Source organism: Macrobrachium rosenbergii, chromosome 22 (genome assembly GCF_040412425.1).
Source record: "Macrobrachium rosenbergii isolate ZJJX-2024 chromosome 22, ASM4041242v1, whole genome shotgun sequence".
Lineage (NCBI taxonomy): Eukaryota > Metazoa > Arthropoda > Malacostraca > Decapoda > Palaemonidae > Macrobrachium > Macrobrachium rosenbergii.
The window spans coordinates 7,815,491-7,832,113 of NC_089762.1; the positions used below are offsets into that span (position 1 = coordinate 7,815,491).

The 16,623-nt window shown below is 40.4% G+C and overlaps 1 protein-coding gene across 1 annotated transcript in view; it reads left to right on the forward strand.

The window, feature by feature from the left end:
* Positions 1-16,623, forward strand: part of LOC136850568 (DNA damage-binding protein 2-like) — a 336,700-nt gene that overhangs the window by 248,612 nt on the left and 71,465 nt on the right. Inside the window, exon 8 of the mRNA XM_067124193.1 lies at positions 6,471-6,600. Coding sequence (XP_066980294.1) covers positions 6,471-6,600 — 130 coding nt within the window. The remainder of the gene's footprint in view (positions 1-6,470; positions 6,601-16,623) is intronic.

Genomic DNA, 16,623 nt, shown 5'->3' on the forward strand with positions numbered 1-16,623 from the left:
GCTTCTCCTTCACTGGGATCCGCAATTTCAGCACAGGGGGACTTCGGCTCCCTGGTGGACCCCTCAAGACGCATTTCATTCGAGGCAGCCAAGACCTTCTTTTCTGCCCTAGACGTGAGAACATTTTTCCAGGAACCTCTTCAAGCTCCTAGAGATTGTCAGCTTTATCGATTGGTCAATGGGAGCTGTTTTCAAACAGGTGGAGCAGGCTAATCTTGCAGAAGACGTCCTGGAAAAATCACGGGTTCCTGTCCTGCACCGATATCGCTATCCATGATGCGGCAGGCGAAATTTCCTCCCTCTTCGCCATGGCCACTCTGAAGAAGAGGGAAACTTGGTGCTCGTTCTTGTCTAAGGCTGTGACTTCTTCGCAGAGAACGGCTTTGATGTTCGCACCCTTTGACAAGGAGGGCCTCTTCCCAGAAGCAGTAGTGAAAGACGTCCTGTCAGCCATGGATAAGAGGGCGTCGTCACACATCCTGTCTATGTCTTCCACAAGACCGAGGCCTGCTCCCGCTCCTTTGACCAAGACAGTATCTCCTCTTAACAGGCATCCGTTTCGTAACTCCAGGTCCAAACCTTACTCAAGGTCCCGCTACAACTCCAGGGGTCACAAGTTCTCCTCAAAGGCACAAGGTCGTCATACCAGTAAGTAGGATCCCTGTCCTCCATACGCCGGTGGGGGCCAGACTCAGCCTCTTTTGGGAGGAATGGAGAGACAGAGGTGCAGATCAGTGGGTGGTGCAAGTGCTCCAGCTAGGCTACCAAGATCTGCCGTTCGCCCAACCTCCTCCTCTCTCCAATTCTCTCATTTCCTTGACAGCATACTCAAGAGGCTCAGTCAAGTTTTCGGCCCTAGAGACAGAAGTCCGGTCTCTCGTAGGGAAAGCGGTCATCAGTAGTGCAGGACGTGTCAACCCCAGGTTCTACAACCGCCTGTTTGTAGTCCCCAAGTCATCAGGGGTTGGAGACCAGTTCTCGACGTAAGTGCTCTCAATATGTACTTAGTGAAAACCAAGTTCTCCATGGAAACGAACCGCTCAGTTCTTCAGGCACTAGCTCGGGGGATTGGATGGTGACCCTCGACATGGAAGACGCCTACTTCCACATTCCAGTACATCAGGACTCCAGGAGGTATCTTCGCTTTGTTTTCAAGGACAGAGTTTACCAGTTCGGGCCCTCTGCTTTGGCCTGTCGACAGCCCCCGCAAGTGTTCACCAGGATTCTCGCCCCGATAGGTCATTGGCTACACCTGGAGGGAGTTCGGATCTCCTTGTACCTAGACGACTGGCTACTCCGTTCATCACCAAGGGACCGCTGCATGGAGGACCTTCACAGAACCCTAAGGTTAGCTCGGGACTTAGAGATTCTGATAAACACGGAAAAGTCGAGCTTAGTTCCTTCACAGAGGATTCTTTATTTGGGGATGACTCTGGACAGTCTAGCTTTTCAGGGCTTTCTGTCTCCCAAAAGGGTCTCCTCCTGCCTTCAGGCGGTGGAGAAGTTTCTTCTCCTGGACAGTTGCTCCGCCCGTCAGTGGATGGCTCTCCTGGGAACTCTGTCGTCAGCGGAGCAATTTGTAAGGTTAGGTCGTCTGCACATGAGACCCTTACAGTTTTTCCTCAGGGACTCTTGGGACAGAAGGACCCAAACGGACTCCACAGTCTTCAACATTCCCCACGCCGTCAAGGGGCATCTTCTCTGGTGGAGGTCGCCGGAAAGGCTTTCGGAGGGTCTGGATCTCATCCCAAGACAACCATCCCTGCAGATGTTTTCAGACGCGTCCAATGTTGGGTGGGGAGCACATCTAGCCAACCTCAGGACGTCAGGAGTTTGGTCGGACGAACAGAAGAAGCTCCACATCAATGTCAAGGAACTGTTGGCCATTCACCTCGCTCTCCAGGAATTTTCGACCCACGTCTCAGGCCAAGCAGTAGCTGTTCACGCCGACAACTCGACAGCTCTAGCCTACATCTGGAAACAGGGAGGTACCTATTCCTTCGCCCTGTTCAAAGCTGCGAGGGACCTTCTTCTGTGGGTGGACAGCAACAGGGTGGCCCTGTTCCCTCGGTTTGTGCAGGGAAAACTGAACGTCCTGGCGGACCAACTCAGCCGTCGGAACCAGACTCTCCCTATGGAGTGGACCCTGCACCCACAAATGTGCCTAGATCTGTGGAATCTGTGGGGCACTCCCATAATAGATCTCTTCGCTACCTCCAAGAACCATCGTCTCCCAGTGTTCTGCTCACCAGTTCCAGACCCACTGACTCACTTGGTGAACGCCATGCTCCTAGACTGGACGAATCTGTTTGCCTATGCCTTCTCTCCTTTCGGGCTCATCAGGCAGGTGATAAACAAAGTAAAATTCCATCAGCAGGTCGAGCTGATCCTCGTTGCCCCGTTCTGGCCAAGTAAGGAGTGGTTCCCGGACCTGCTAGATCTCCTGATAGACTTCCCGAGGCTTCTCCCTCAAAAGAAGTCGCTTCTCAGACAACCCCACCTAATGAAGTTCCACCAGGGATTGTCCACTCTCGCTCTGACAGGCTTCAGACTGTCAGGAAGCTCATCAGAGCGCGAGGTTTTTCAAGAAAGGCTGCAGAGGCTATTGCGAGGTGCAGAAGGGACTCCTCGAGCAAGTTATACCAATCCAAGTGGACAGTCTTCAGGGACTGGTGTAGAAAAAATAGTATCTCCTCTTCTTCGACGTCTATAACTCAACTTGCCGATTTTTTCATTTACTTAAGGGATTCAAGAAAATTGATGCCATCAACCATCAAGGGCTACAGAGCTATGCTGTCCTCCATCTTCTACCATAGGGGGTTAGACCTATCAAATAACCGAGACTTGTCAGACCTCCTCAAGTCCTTAGACACAGCTAAGGCCCCAAAACCTGCCCTTGCTTGGAATTTAGATGTAGTTTTGAGGTGGTTAATGTCTCCAAGGTACGAACCTTTAGAAGATCTTTCTCTTAGGGACCTCACTAAGAAATCCCTTTTTCTGGTTACTCTAGCAACGGCAAAGAGGGTTAGTGAAATACAAGCCATTGACAAGGAAGTGGGTTTTTCACAAGGTAGTGCGGTTTGCTCGTTCACCTTGAATTTTCTAGCCAAGAACGAGTCTCCTTCCAACCCGTGGCCTCGGTCCTTTAACATTCAGAACCTCTCCGAAGTGGCTGGCCCTCAAGAATTGGAGGCTTCTTTGTGCCCCGTTAGAGCTATCAAAACTTACTTGGCCAGAACGGCCAGCATCAGAGGACGTTCCTCTAACCTGTGGTGTTCAGTGAAAGATCCAACCAGACCTTTATCCAAGAATGCCCTGGCTTTCTTCGTCAAGGAACTCATCTTAGAGGCACACAGGCACATCAACGAAGAGGACGCACGCCTAGTCAAGTCTCACATTCACGAAGTGCGCTCAATAGCAACTTCAGTGGCCTTTCGCCATAATAAGTCACTTTCGCAGATCACACAGAGCACCTACTGGAGGTCGAAGTCGGTGTTTGCGTCTCACTACCTTAGGGAGGTTGAAGTTGCGTATCAGGACCTGTTTGCGTTAGGTCCCGTATCGGTAGCAGGCTTGGTTTTAGGGGGAACACACTAGGGGGGTAGGTTCCTTATCTCTCCGTCCCCCTGTGGTTTTATGGTCGCTGAGTTAATGGGAAACCGGGGGCGCTCAGTTCACCTGGAGTACCCTCCATTCTAGTTGAGTTGCCGAGGGTATAGGAAAGGGGGATATAGTTAACTATTTTTAGGTTAGGCGGTGAGACCCGTTTTTTCAGTCTGGTTGCTTTCCAATTGCTCAGGGCAAGAGCAAAAGGAAGTCACCCCTTGTCTCAGTCAGCGGTGTACTTCCCTGACTGCTTGGGTTGTTATGGAGCAGAGTGGCTAGCAGTGCTTACGCCCAAGGCCTCTGCAGGTAATGGAGCTTCAACCAGCAGCAGTACCTCCCTGCAAAAGCCCATCTACCAGGTAAGGTGACTCCTGCCCTTTTGTTGGTGTGGATCCTTAAGATACCCATGGTTAGAGTTTGTTCCTTTTTTTTTTTTTTTTTGTGTGTGTGTAACCTTTCAATAACTCGTATCTCATCCCCTGCCCTTCCACCTTAAATGTGGAATCAGCTTTTACAGTGTTTTGGTAAGTCATTATAATGAAAATGACATTTTTATGATAAAATGATGTTTCATTATACTTACCAAAACACTGTAACGTAAACCTCCTCCTCCCCGCAGGGGAGCGTTATCTCAGGTTTTCACTAATTGTGTATACCGAGAATGAAACTGACCTGGGTTTATGGGTATGTCTCCTGCCACGCTACCCCCACCGGCATCCGGTGGGGTTGGATCTCCGCCAATTGTATCAGCGTTCCAAACAAAGTTTGAAAATTTATATCTCGGACGTGTCGATTTTAAAGAGATAAAAGCTTTTACAGTGTTTTGGTAAGTATAATGAAACATCATTTTATCATAAAAATGTCATTTTTTTCATTAAAGAGTATGTACAGTACAGTACTGATATACGAGAGAGAGAGAGAGAGAGAGAGAGAGAGAGAGAGAGAGAGAGAGAGAGAGAGAGAGAGAGAGAGATTACGTCGTCACAGAAAAATTGCTACAGGAACCTACGTATGAAATTCGGATTTTAAATAATTTTTATGATGATTAGATCAGTATAGTATAAATAGATTCTGTAAGTGAAGTAACGTGTTATAAATATTTTGCTGTGTTTTCTCAGTATATGTATACTGAGAGAGAGAGAGAAAAGATGATGGCACAAGAATGTTTTAATAGATTTATGGGAGATGTGAGGACTAACCACAAAATGATGTAAAGCAAGAATTTACTGTAGTAAATAATTTTTTTTAATGTAAATATATATGTTTGTAATCACAGAAATACTAACATGACATAACAAACCTAGCATTCTGTTTGGAAGTATGTGTCCCATCGTTCGAAACTACCCATGTATTTTAGATGCTCTACACAGTACTAGTACTATCGTAAAATATGTATCTGTACAGCAAATGTTTCAAAATCATCTTACAACACAGGAAAATATCAATATTACAGTATGCACAGTTATAAGTGTTTTAGGGGTGTATATAGCCTACTTACGAGTAACAGTAGTAGGAGAGTACTGTAATATAAGGTGTATTTTTTGTTTGAAATGATATTAAATTGTTGTAGTAGGATAATTTAAGGCATATTTTCAATTGAACTATCAAATTAACCCTTAAGGGACGGCATAATTTATCAATGTGCAGCACCCCAGACCAGGGAAACTTTGAGGTCGGCAAAATAAAAAAAAAATCTCATCAATGGAAAGCGAATGACACGTACATTCACACTGTATAAATAAAGAAATTTAAAAAATTTTCCCTACCTTCCATGAGAAATTGAAAATGACTATTTACAACCCCTTGTAGGACCTCATTTACAAGACAATCGTAAATTTTACCAACTTATATATGTTTTTTCTAATAAATAAATTCATTGTATTTTGTAAAATTATTATTACTGCTCACACAGTATCGAAACAGATAAGAAATAAAAGCAGTAACAAATTTTTTGCATATTTGTTGTAAAATAGTCACGTAAATTTACGAGAAGGACGATTCAGTAACTTTTTTTTTTACTTTTACATGCTTTTTCTAATATTTCTCTGTAATTTTCTTTGTAAAATTACATTCACAACCGACATACTATCGTAAAAGACAAAAACAAAAATAACAGCAACCCTTCGTATATTTACAAGCAAATTTACAAAAGACTCGTGAGAGAGAGAGATGCAGTACTTTCCCCCTTGAAGTCACAAGCATTACTGATACTGGCCTAACTCTCACGTCTGTATAAAAGTTGCCGTTAGTGAATTTATAGCATATAGAAGTATTGGCACCTTTGTTTCGAATCATTATTACCATAACAGTAGTGCGTAATTGTGGTTCACACTGAAGCTCAATCTGTCCACCTCCCCAAACCTGTTCTACTTCACACTGGGGCTCAGTCCCTCCACTAAGGGTTAAGCAGTGAAATGTTAAGATAGGGAGTTTAAGCATTTTAGTTTAAGGGATACAAGGTATTTGGCCGTTATAAGCCCATTATAAGCATTTTTAGAAGGGATTTTTGCATTTCCGTGGATTTTGCATTTCCGGGGTAGGTTCTTGACCTACCCCCATGTAGAAATTGGGGAGCACTGTATATCATTATGCAAGAATTTAGTCAGCAAGATAGAGAGTGAACCTAGCATAGACGTAATTTGATTAGGGTTGAAATCTCATAAGGTTAATGTTTTATATTTTAGTTTTTTCATTGTAGTTTAAATATTTTTTCAAGACTTGATATGAACTGTTTAATGGTTATGTGATATATGAAATTTATATTTCTAAGAATGAATTGTTGTATTCACTATTGCTTAGTATAGTTCATTGTGTTTTTCAGAGGTTGACTCCTGATTTAAATGTTTTGTAATTTCTTTTAACAGTCCATCTGGAGGTTGTGTATTAACAACAGATCAGAAGAAGGAACTTCGAGTGTATGCAGGACCATCATTTACATTAATGCAAATAATTCCTCATCCTCACAGACATTTTCAGCATCTTACACCAATTAAGGTAAATCTTATGTTCTAATTTATGACTTTTGTAGAATAAGTATGTTTTGAGTGCAGTTTTTCATATACAGTTGAGCCCTGTTCCTCGACTGTATCAGAACTCGACATTATCGGATTTCGATGCGAAATTTCGATTAAATTTTGCTTTGGAGCTTGAACAAAAATCCGGAATCCGACCCAATAAACAACGTGATATTTGTAAACAAAGTGTTCCGTGTTCGCTTTAGTTGGCGTTATTCCCAAGCGTGTTTTAAACCCAGCTCAGCTATGCTTCAAGTGTTTTGATATATTTACTTAGTTTTTGTGGCTTTTTGTATTGTATTTTGATAGGATCGTGGGTCCCAAGAAAGCCATTGCAAATAAGCAGAAAAAGGAAAATGGTAAGAACCACAATTGAACTTAAAAAAGAGTTTATCGAAAAGTATGAAAGAGGCATTCCTGTGACTGATTTAGCGTCTCAGTTTAAGCAACCGAGATCCACCATAATTACATTTTTAAAGCACAAAGGCAGTAAAAAGTACCAGTTTTGCTAAGGGGGTTATGAGTTTGACAAATCAGAGGCCTCCCATAATAGATGAAATGTAAAAATTGTTGATAGTATAGATAAACGAAAAACAGATTACTGGTGATGTTGTTTTGGAGGCAGTACCGTATTTGCCGTTGTAGAAGACGCACCCTCACATACATTGCACCCCTATTTTACAAGTATATTTTGTGGAAAAAAGAATTTTAATATCATAACATTTATCGAAAGATATTTTAAAGTGGTTTTGTAAGGGAAAAATGTATGATTCTGTGCATGAAATACAATACAGGTTCACAATCCTTTATCCAAAATTCTTAAAACCAAGAACATTTTGTTGAAAGTAGAGCTTCAATTCATAAGGATGGTGGTTTCGTGTGCTAACGGCTGACCTGAGTCATTTGGGTGTTTGCTGCTACTGACCTTAGAAAATCCCAGGATAATAAAATATTGTATGTCTGCCAAGCTCCTTAGAGTCCTAAATGATTCTCTCTCTCTCTGTCTCTCTCTCTCTCTCTCTCTCTCTCTCTCAGGAAAAAATACTGCTAATTTGAGTCTTTTACCATTGGGTATTAGCACCTATGCACACTCTGTGTGTATGTGTGTGTTCATAATGTGTTAAAAAAATGTATAGTACAGGTAATACATCTTTGGAAGACAAGTATAAATTTTGTTGCTGTCAGTTGCGTTGAGACAGGAAACAGAAATGGATTAACATTCCTTGAGAGATTAAAGAGATGAACTCTCTCTCTCTCTCTCTCTCTCTCTCTCTCTCTCTCTCTCTCTCTCTCTCTCTCTCTCTCTCTCTCTCTCTCTCTCTCTCTCTCTCTCTCAGAAAAAGATACTGCTAATATGAGTCACTTTAACCAATAGGTATTAGCACATATGCACACACTGTGTGCATATGGCTGGTTACCATGGAGAGCTGTTAACCAATGACAGCCCTCTACTTCTGTTTTATTTATAGACATTGCAATCACAAATTGTGTGTTCAGCACTAAGTTTGAATGGTGCCATGATCATGATTATTTGACTGAAGCCTGCAAAAATTAGTCAGTAATTTGCTTTATAAAATTATTTCATGAAAACAAGAATTTAACAATAATTTTAACTTTAATATATTGGTATAAAAAATCCCACACAGTCTGTTGTAGTGATGTGACATCACTTCTGAATCCTATTCCTTGTCACTCCTGCTGGCCCAGTAAACACATAATTATTTGGGATATAATCACAACCATCAGTCCAACCATCTTCCGTTGCTGACTGACGCATATGAACACCACCGCCTCGTCCCCCGGATGAGCTGCAGGAAGAAGAGGAGCCTACCCTACCCCACTGCCTGTGGCAAACAGACCTCCTGCCTCTGAGAATCGTCTCTTCTTCACCATTAACTACTCCTTCGTGTGCATCACTGTCATTGTTAGAATCACTTTCTTCTAGATATGTAGGGTCATTTAGTTCTTCATCCCCACTATCCGACCATTCCAAGCCTTCGAGAATATCGTTTTCATAATCACTTTCACTACCATAAGAACCACTGTCTTCAAATTCCTCTAATAAATGTAAAGTTTCATTTATTTCTGAAGTTGTTAGGGACCTCTTTTTAGTTGTCTTTCTGCAAACACTACCATCACCATTAGACTTGCATGCATGGGTGCCAACCCTGCGAGAGGTGCTAGGCTAGGTATCAAAGGGAGCTGCAGATGACCTCTCCGTAATGTTAGTAAGGGAGGACTGATTTCCTCTCTCACAGATGACTCTGAGTACTAAATAAGTTGCCAATTTGTCACAAATACTCTGCTGGTATCGTACAAGAAAAATTGCGCTAATTCCATTCAAAACGTTTGGCGGGCAATCATAAACATATGTTAATGTGACTCCGCCACAAAGCTACAAGTAAACATATATGTATTGTATGTTACCCATCCACAAGGGGTTAACCTAGTATAGGGTGTTGCCTAATCCAGATTATTTAGATCACTCTTAATGTATAGGCTAAATAAAACAGAAACTCACTAATACATAACCTTATAGCTATGCTACCATTCTTTGTAGCCTAGACTATTGTTTTTATCTAATCCCAGGTTACCTTGTCTAAGTTACTACTTAGGCCAGTAATAGGATATTTCTTAAAGGGTTCTTACTTACTCTAATCTAGGCTACTGCCTAATCCAGGTTATATATTTAATTCATGCTTAAGGGTATGGGTTATGTAAAACAAAATTACCGTAATATGTAGCTTTAAAGCTAGGCTACCATTTCATCCAGCCCAGATTACTGTCTCATCTAGTCCTAGGCTACCTGGTCTAAGCTAATGCTTAGTCAATTGGATGTTTCGTAAAGGGTTCTCACTTAACCTAATATACGGTACTGCCTAATGCGGGTTATTTACATCACGCTTAAGTTATAGGGTATATAAAACAGAAAAAACTCACTAATATGTAGCCTTATAGCTAGGCTACCGTTTTTTCTTTCCCACATTATTGCTATTATGTAATCCTAGGGTCCTTGGTCTAAGGTACTGCTTAGGCCCATAATACAATATTTCTCAAAAGGTTCTTACTTACCCTAATTTAGGCTACTACAGTACCTAATCCAAGTTATTTAGTTCACACTTAAGGATATGTAATCCTAGTTTTTAGGCTATAGACAGCATCCACCATACATCTAGTCTAAGCTTAATCTGATCTAGGCTACTGCCTACATTATTGTAGATGTATAATCTGAAAAAATTTTCTATATTGATAAATTTTGGAACTTTTCTTTTAGTTAAAACATCTAATTGAAATGACAAATATTTTAAAACAATTTGCACTTTTTACAACTAACAATCTGCGAGTACGGCTTAATGCTGGTTGTGTTAATAAGAGAAGTCTGTTCTTTGGCTTTCACACACAAAATAACTACCAATACAAAAGTTTAAAACTAGCTGGGACTTAAAACTAAACACTTAACATGCTACTTTGTTTCGTGTTTCCATAACTATTGACTTTTGGAGCACTAACAAAGATCAAATCCGTTCAATAATGACCAATGGAAAGTAATGGCTTCTTGGTCTCTTGCCAGTCTGTTGTCGATAATATGGTGAACTGCGGACTTTCATGCACAATAATCCCTTACTCTTCTGGCAGGTTTGACAAAGGAGAGAACCTAGATACAGCTTCGCTGTAAGATAAGGGAAAGAGCCCTTTTATCTTTGAGCCCATTACATGCTCCATCACGTGTCATAGTGTTTATCATTTCGACACAACACCTGGCCAAGAGACCGACTAAAAGAGAATTCTTTGATATTAGTTTGGTCTGCCATGGAGCTCTGGCAAACCCATGGAAGGTAACTTCTGGAGGATGAAACAAGCCACTGCACTATAAAAACACTGTGTTTTTGCACAATATGGCATTTTTCATTGACAACTGTCCATGGCAAATTCATTTTAAGAACACTACTAAAAAGTAGTTAATCATTTTCTGTCTTATTAGAATTAATGATTTTTCATTTGACTTCATTATATCACATTAGCTTTACTTTATGTGTGTGTGTGTGTGTGTGTTTACATCTACATGTAGCATTTCATCAATGTTGATGTCACTGTTTACCTCTTTTCTTTTATTTTTTCTTGTAGGTGACACTCTTATTATTGTCACACATATCATAACAGTACACAAGAGAATATCACTGTAGATATTTCATCTCAAATATGATGTTCACATTCAGAGTCAAATATTAATTTAGAACACTTATACACTATACGACATTTGCCATGAGTTTAGTCGTAGATGTTGGCAACACAGTGTGCTATTTGTAACTTGCTTACCTCTCCCTCAACTGAAGGGAAGTTGTAAACATGCACAGGCTAGGGGATAACAAATTCATTTTTCCATCTCCTTTGGGTTGTTAAATTTATTCTTTGTTCATCTTTTATGCAGTAAAATCGTGGCAAAACACATAAAAATAAAAAATTAGAAAAAACAGTAAAATTAATACGGGAATAGTTTAAAATACAAAGAAAAGAGGGAAGCAGTGTGCATTGCAGGTTTTAACATGTGACACCACAGCTCTCTCTCTCTCTCTCTCTCTCTCTCTCTCTCTCTCTCTCTCTCTCTCTCTCTCTCTCTCTCTCTCTCTCATCTTTGTGCTTGATGCATTTCATTACAAGTTACAGTACAGTACTCTACATATCCTTTAAGAAAATGTGGAAAAAACCTAAACTTAAAGACATAAAATAAAAAATTAAAGACATAAAATAAAAAAAGCTCTGTCGCAGTCAGACACCTGCTTACCCCTCCCAGCCAGGGAAACTACTCCCTTGCTCCACCCACCTTCCAAAACAACCCTTCTCCGAATGAGTTCTGCTACACAGCCATGTTGCTCCTTCTCACCCATAGCACCCAGCCATGTGACCCCTCCTCCACCATATAAACTTCTCTAAGTCTCCCCCACCCCTAAACCCTTTCTCAGTCTCTTTGTGAGTGTATGCAGTGTTACCAACATTCCCTTAGGCAATGCAGCATTGCTAACCATTGGAGAATGGTTTTTTCAAATTTTTTGAAACATTATTTATCTTGGTCTTTGGTCCCTGGCCCAGGTGTTTTGGATAATGTTGAATTCCAGATAATGAAGATCTGGATAATCAAGGGATTACTGTAATTGTTTCCAGTTTGGTTGCTTGGTGCATTTGGGTCACAAGAATTTGAAACATTGTTGATACCAGTTTCTTTATTATGGCAGTTGTCAGTTTTGCACAAGCCTTTATCAGTGTCACTGCACATTTTCAATTTCTTTTCAAGCCCTGTATACCGTACAAGTTAAATTCGATTAAAAATACTGCGGACACTAGACTGCACACAAAGTTTACCAACAACTGTCTACCAGTCTCTTATTGGGTGCTTAGAACACGTATTCACTTTCTATAGTCTTACTAATACACTATCAAGACAGTGCAGCCAAACAACAAATCAAAGTAATCCCTCCCATCACAGCAAGCCTGCAGTGATGTGGAATCACTATTAGTACTGCTATTGGGAGAGAGAACAATGGCTTTTAAATAAAAAAAAAACTTCAACACCCAATGAAAAATAAATGTACAGTAATTTACATTACAAATTTCATATTTCAATATACAATCCAGAACGGCCAATATCTGGTTCTCCCTTGTTTCTGTTTCTTTCCTCTCCTATAGGGCAGAGAGTGGATTAATGGACCAAGTACTAGCTGTATGGATCGGCCGTGCACCATTCCTTCATTTTATTTTTGACAGAATGGATGCAAATCCCTCCTCTCTAGGCAAGGGGAGAGGAGGACAGAAAATAAAGCACTCATTTGTCGTAATTGCCTGGTTTTATTATCGCTGACATTTCATTATGGGTGCTTTCAGCCAGATCGAGTAGTTACACACAGACCCGTTACTTAATGGTCCAGAAGTCTAGCATCTTCCACATCCCATATGTGGAGTATGCTGTTTGGGGTCCCCTCCTTTGCTCTTATTGGACCATGGAGGTGTTATCCCAGGTTGGACAAACCTACCAGTCAGTTCAGAGAGTACCCAGTGTATAGAACTAAGGTTGGTATGTGTGTACTGTAAAAGCAAAGAAAATTTTTTGAAAGTAATTTGTAGTTTTCTCAACATACAAACCTAAAGTTCTTTACATGAATGGGCCACCTCTGACACCAGGACTGAAAGGGAAACTGGAGTGGAGACTGACAGGTGCACTGGGCTTCCTTTAGTTGTTGATAGTTAACTACCCAGTCAGTAAGTTTTAATACCTGTTCCAGCTAACCCTCGCAAGCTAAATCCTGTGTAAAGAACTTCAAGTTTATTTGTTTGGAAGAGTACAAATTACTTTTAAAATCTTCTATTTTTGATAGCGTAGTCGCTGTTTCATCCTCAAGGAGTTACCTTCCATGGTGACCAAACTAATATCAAAGAATTCTCTTCTAGTTGGTCTTTTGGCCAGGTATTGTGTCGTAATGATTAACATTATAACACATGATGGAGTATATAATGGACTCAAAGACAAGAGGGCACTTTCCCTTATCTTCAGCGAAGCTGAACCCAGTTTTTCCAACATCAAAAGAACCTGCAAAAAAGAGAAGTGACTATTGCGCATGTGCATCCGCCCTCTTGTTTACAACCGGGCTGTTAAAAGACCAAGGAGCCATTACTTCTGTTTGGTCCAAAGCGAACGGTTCACGTCGTTACCAGCGCTCTGAAAAAATTCTACTTTTTTCTCCGTTTTAGTATCGAGGATTATGGAGACATTAAAAATAGCAAGATAATTGCTTATTATTAACAAACAGTTGAAAGTTTTAGTTTTAAACTTCTAGAATTTTTATAATTTGTTTGTTAAAGCCGGAACCCGGCTCATTGATCGCTAGCCTACCTAGTTTCGTAAGCATTGATTGTTACATACCATAGTTTCGTAAAATGAAAATTGTTAAGTTCTAACTAAATGTTTTAACTAAAAGAAATGTTCCACAACTTACTACTAATATGGAAAATCCTTTCAGATTATACAATGTCTACAATAATCTAGGCAGTAAGTGAGAATAATTCAGACTAGATTAATAGTGGATGTTGTCTGTAGCCTATGTACATCCTTGGACTACGTATCCTAAATGGCCTAGCTTAGATCGAGGGCCCTAGGATCAGAAAATAACAATATATGGGCAAGTAAATCGATAGCCTAACAATGAGGCTACATATAGTATAAATTTTTTCCCTTTTATATAAGCCTGTGCACTTAAGCATGAGCTAAATAATCGACGACTAGCTTAGGCATTACCTTATATCAAGTTAAGTTGTAACTTTTCATGAAACATCCCATTTCTCGACTAAATTCTTAGCCTAGACCATGTAATTAGGACTAGATGAAATCGTAATCTGTGCTAGATGAGATGGTAACCTAGCCTTAAGGCTACATACTAAGGTAGGCTAATTGTGTTTTATGTAACCCATACACTTGAGTGTGAATTAAATAATCCAGATTAGGCAGTAGCCTAGATTAGAGTAAGTTATAACCTGGTTATAAGGTTTCACTAATAAGGTTACACAATAGTGATTACTGTTTTATATAGTAAACCAAATAGCCTAGGGTTGGATATAAACAACAAACTGGGTTAGACAAATAGTTGAATAATTATAAGGTTATAATAATCTGGATTAGGCAATACCCTATACTAGGTTAAGAAAGAACAAATAAGCCTAGGGTTATACATAAACAGTATCCTAGCCTAAATAAAATAACCTATACTAGGTTAAGAAAGAACAAATAAGCCTAGGGTTATACATAAACAGTATCCTAGCCTAAATAAAATAACCTATACTAGGTTAAAGAACAAACTAGCCTAGGGTTATACATAAACAGTATCCTAGCCTAAATAAAATAACCTACTTTGTTATGACTCGTTAACATATCTGTAAGGTTACATGCTAGTAGGGTCTTGTGTAGCCTATATCCTTAAAGTTGATATAAATCCAGAACAGGCAGTATCCTAACCAGATTAAGTAGGAACCCCCTTATAAGGAATATCCTACTATTAGCCTAAAATAGCGATGGCCGAATATCAGATGTAAAGGTATTCTCAGCCACATAAAACAGAAAAACAGATAAGATAATTATTTTCTGTAAAGTTTATATCTATTAAGTTGTAAATAAGCCTAGAATAGGTTAAGCAAGAACCTTCTGAGAAATCCTCTATTCTTAGCTTAACGTAGATTAAACTAGAATCATTACCCCAAGCTATACAAAACAGTAGTTTGGGTTAGTCAAACAGATTAGTTCATAGCAGTTAGTCTGAATGGCATGACAATTGGAATTAAAAATTTCACTTGGTCATCGCAAAAGGATTGGTAGTGTATAAGTAATACATCCATGTACAGGTATCAAAATTAACCTAAACCCTAGAAGGTTTAACATAGATATTAAATTAAATGTATTAAAACTGCGCAGTTGTAATAAAATTAACCTGTAATATGAAAACTATATGAGGAATTACAGAAGTGTCCCTCACCTAAAAACAATTAATACTAACTAGCTTCTGAAAACAACTTGCTTTATATCACTACAGGGCCGCCATTAGGCAGGATCCTCAGTTCAAGTATTCCATAGCAAAGTGCTTGGTTCACTTTTTGCCAGTGGGTACGGCCCATACCACCTGCCATGAGCACAGTCCTTGTAAAAAGCAAGGAAAATTTGCTTGGTCGCCAGATTTGGGCAAGATCTGTAGTATGCTCCTGGCAGCAAGTTTTAAGGCTGAAACAGCTCCTTTTAAGCTGTCTCAGTGGGGCCTAGGGTTCAGTAGGGGTGAGGAAGGGGGAGATTATCTTTCCGGCAGAACTCCGGCAGCAGATATTTAACCCTTCCTCTGAACAACATCAATGTGTGGGCCAAAACCCATTAACATCAGTCGCCAATACCTCCCAGGTTAACCCTGTGGAGGAAGTAAAGGAATCTTTACATGGAGTTCACGTTCATATTAAAAAATATGGAGTGAACATTGCCATTGAAATGGTCCTGCTGAACCCAGAAGGCTCAGGGACATAAATTTAAGCTAGCCATGGAAGAAGCCTCACAGAAGGAATTATCATTGCTGAATAGGATCTTTCCCCCAAAAGGGATACTGGGATCCACCTAACTCAGACTTAAATGTCTACTTTCTTGGAAAGGTATAGTAACTTGCCCAGGACCTCAGCCCCTTCACTAACAGGCAGTTACAGTTTAGTTGCTGAAGCTCAGTTAGATTGCACAAGCTCCCCCAAAAGGGATGCACAGTTTGTGGCAAGCTCCCCAAAAGGGATACACAGTTTATGGCAAGCTCCCCAAAAGGGATACACAGTTTATGGCAAGCTCCCCAAAAGGGATACAAAGTTTTTGATGATTACCATTGCCTAAGTACATTGAATCATTTCAAAAAGGGGCTCGGGCAGTTTCTATGGATCTGAAAGATGCACACTGGCACACCCCTACAGCCGTTCCCTTCCACCACTTCCTAAGGTCCGAATAGGGAAAGATACGTACAGATTCAAAGTTGTCCTTTCGGCTAAACATTGCCTAAAGAATATTTGTCAAAACTAGCAACGGTATTCATTCGAGAACTAAAACAAAAAGATTTAGGGGCCCACAAGAAAAGTGCTTGAAAAACCTAAGAGCAATGGTCAACAGACTAAAGTACAGTCAAAAGGTTTTATTATAAATTTGAAAACATCCTGCCTCACGCCCAACAGACACTTTCAGTGGCTGGGACTGTGTTGGGACACTCTTCACGGCCTGTTGTCTCTCCCCATCATACTCAAAACAGAATAAGGCAATTCCTCAAAAGGTTCCTTGCACAGCCTAGAGTCTCCAGATGGCAATCAGAACGCATGATGGGCCTGCTGCAGTTCTCGTCAGTAATAGATCCAATACATAGATTGCAACTAAAAATGTGAACAAATTCTGGCTATCGCATGCAAGAAAAAAGATGCGAGACAGACCTCATCAAAGGATTAAAAGAGTTGGGGA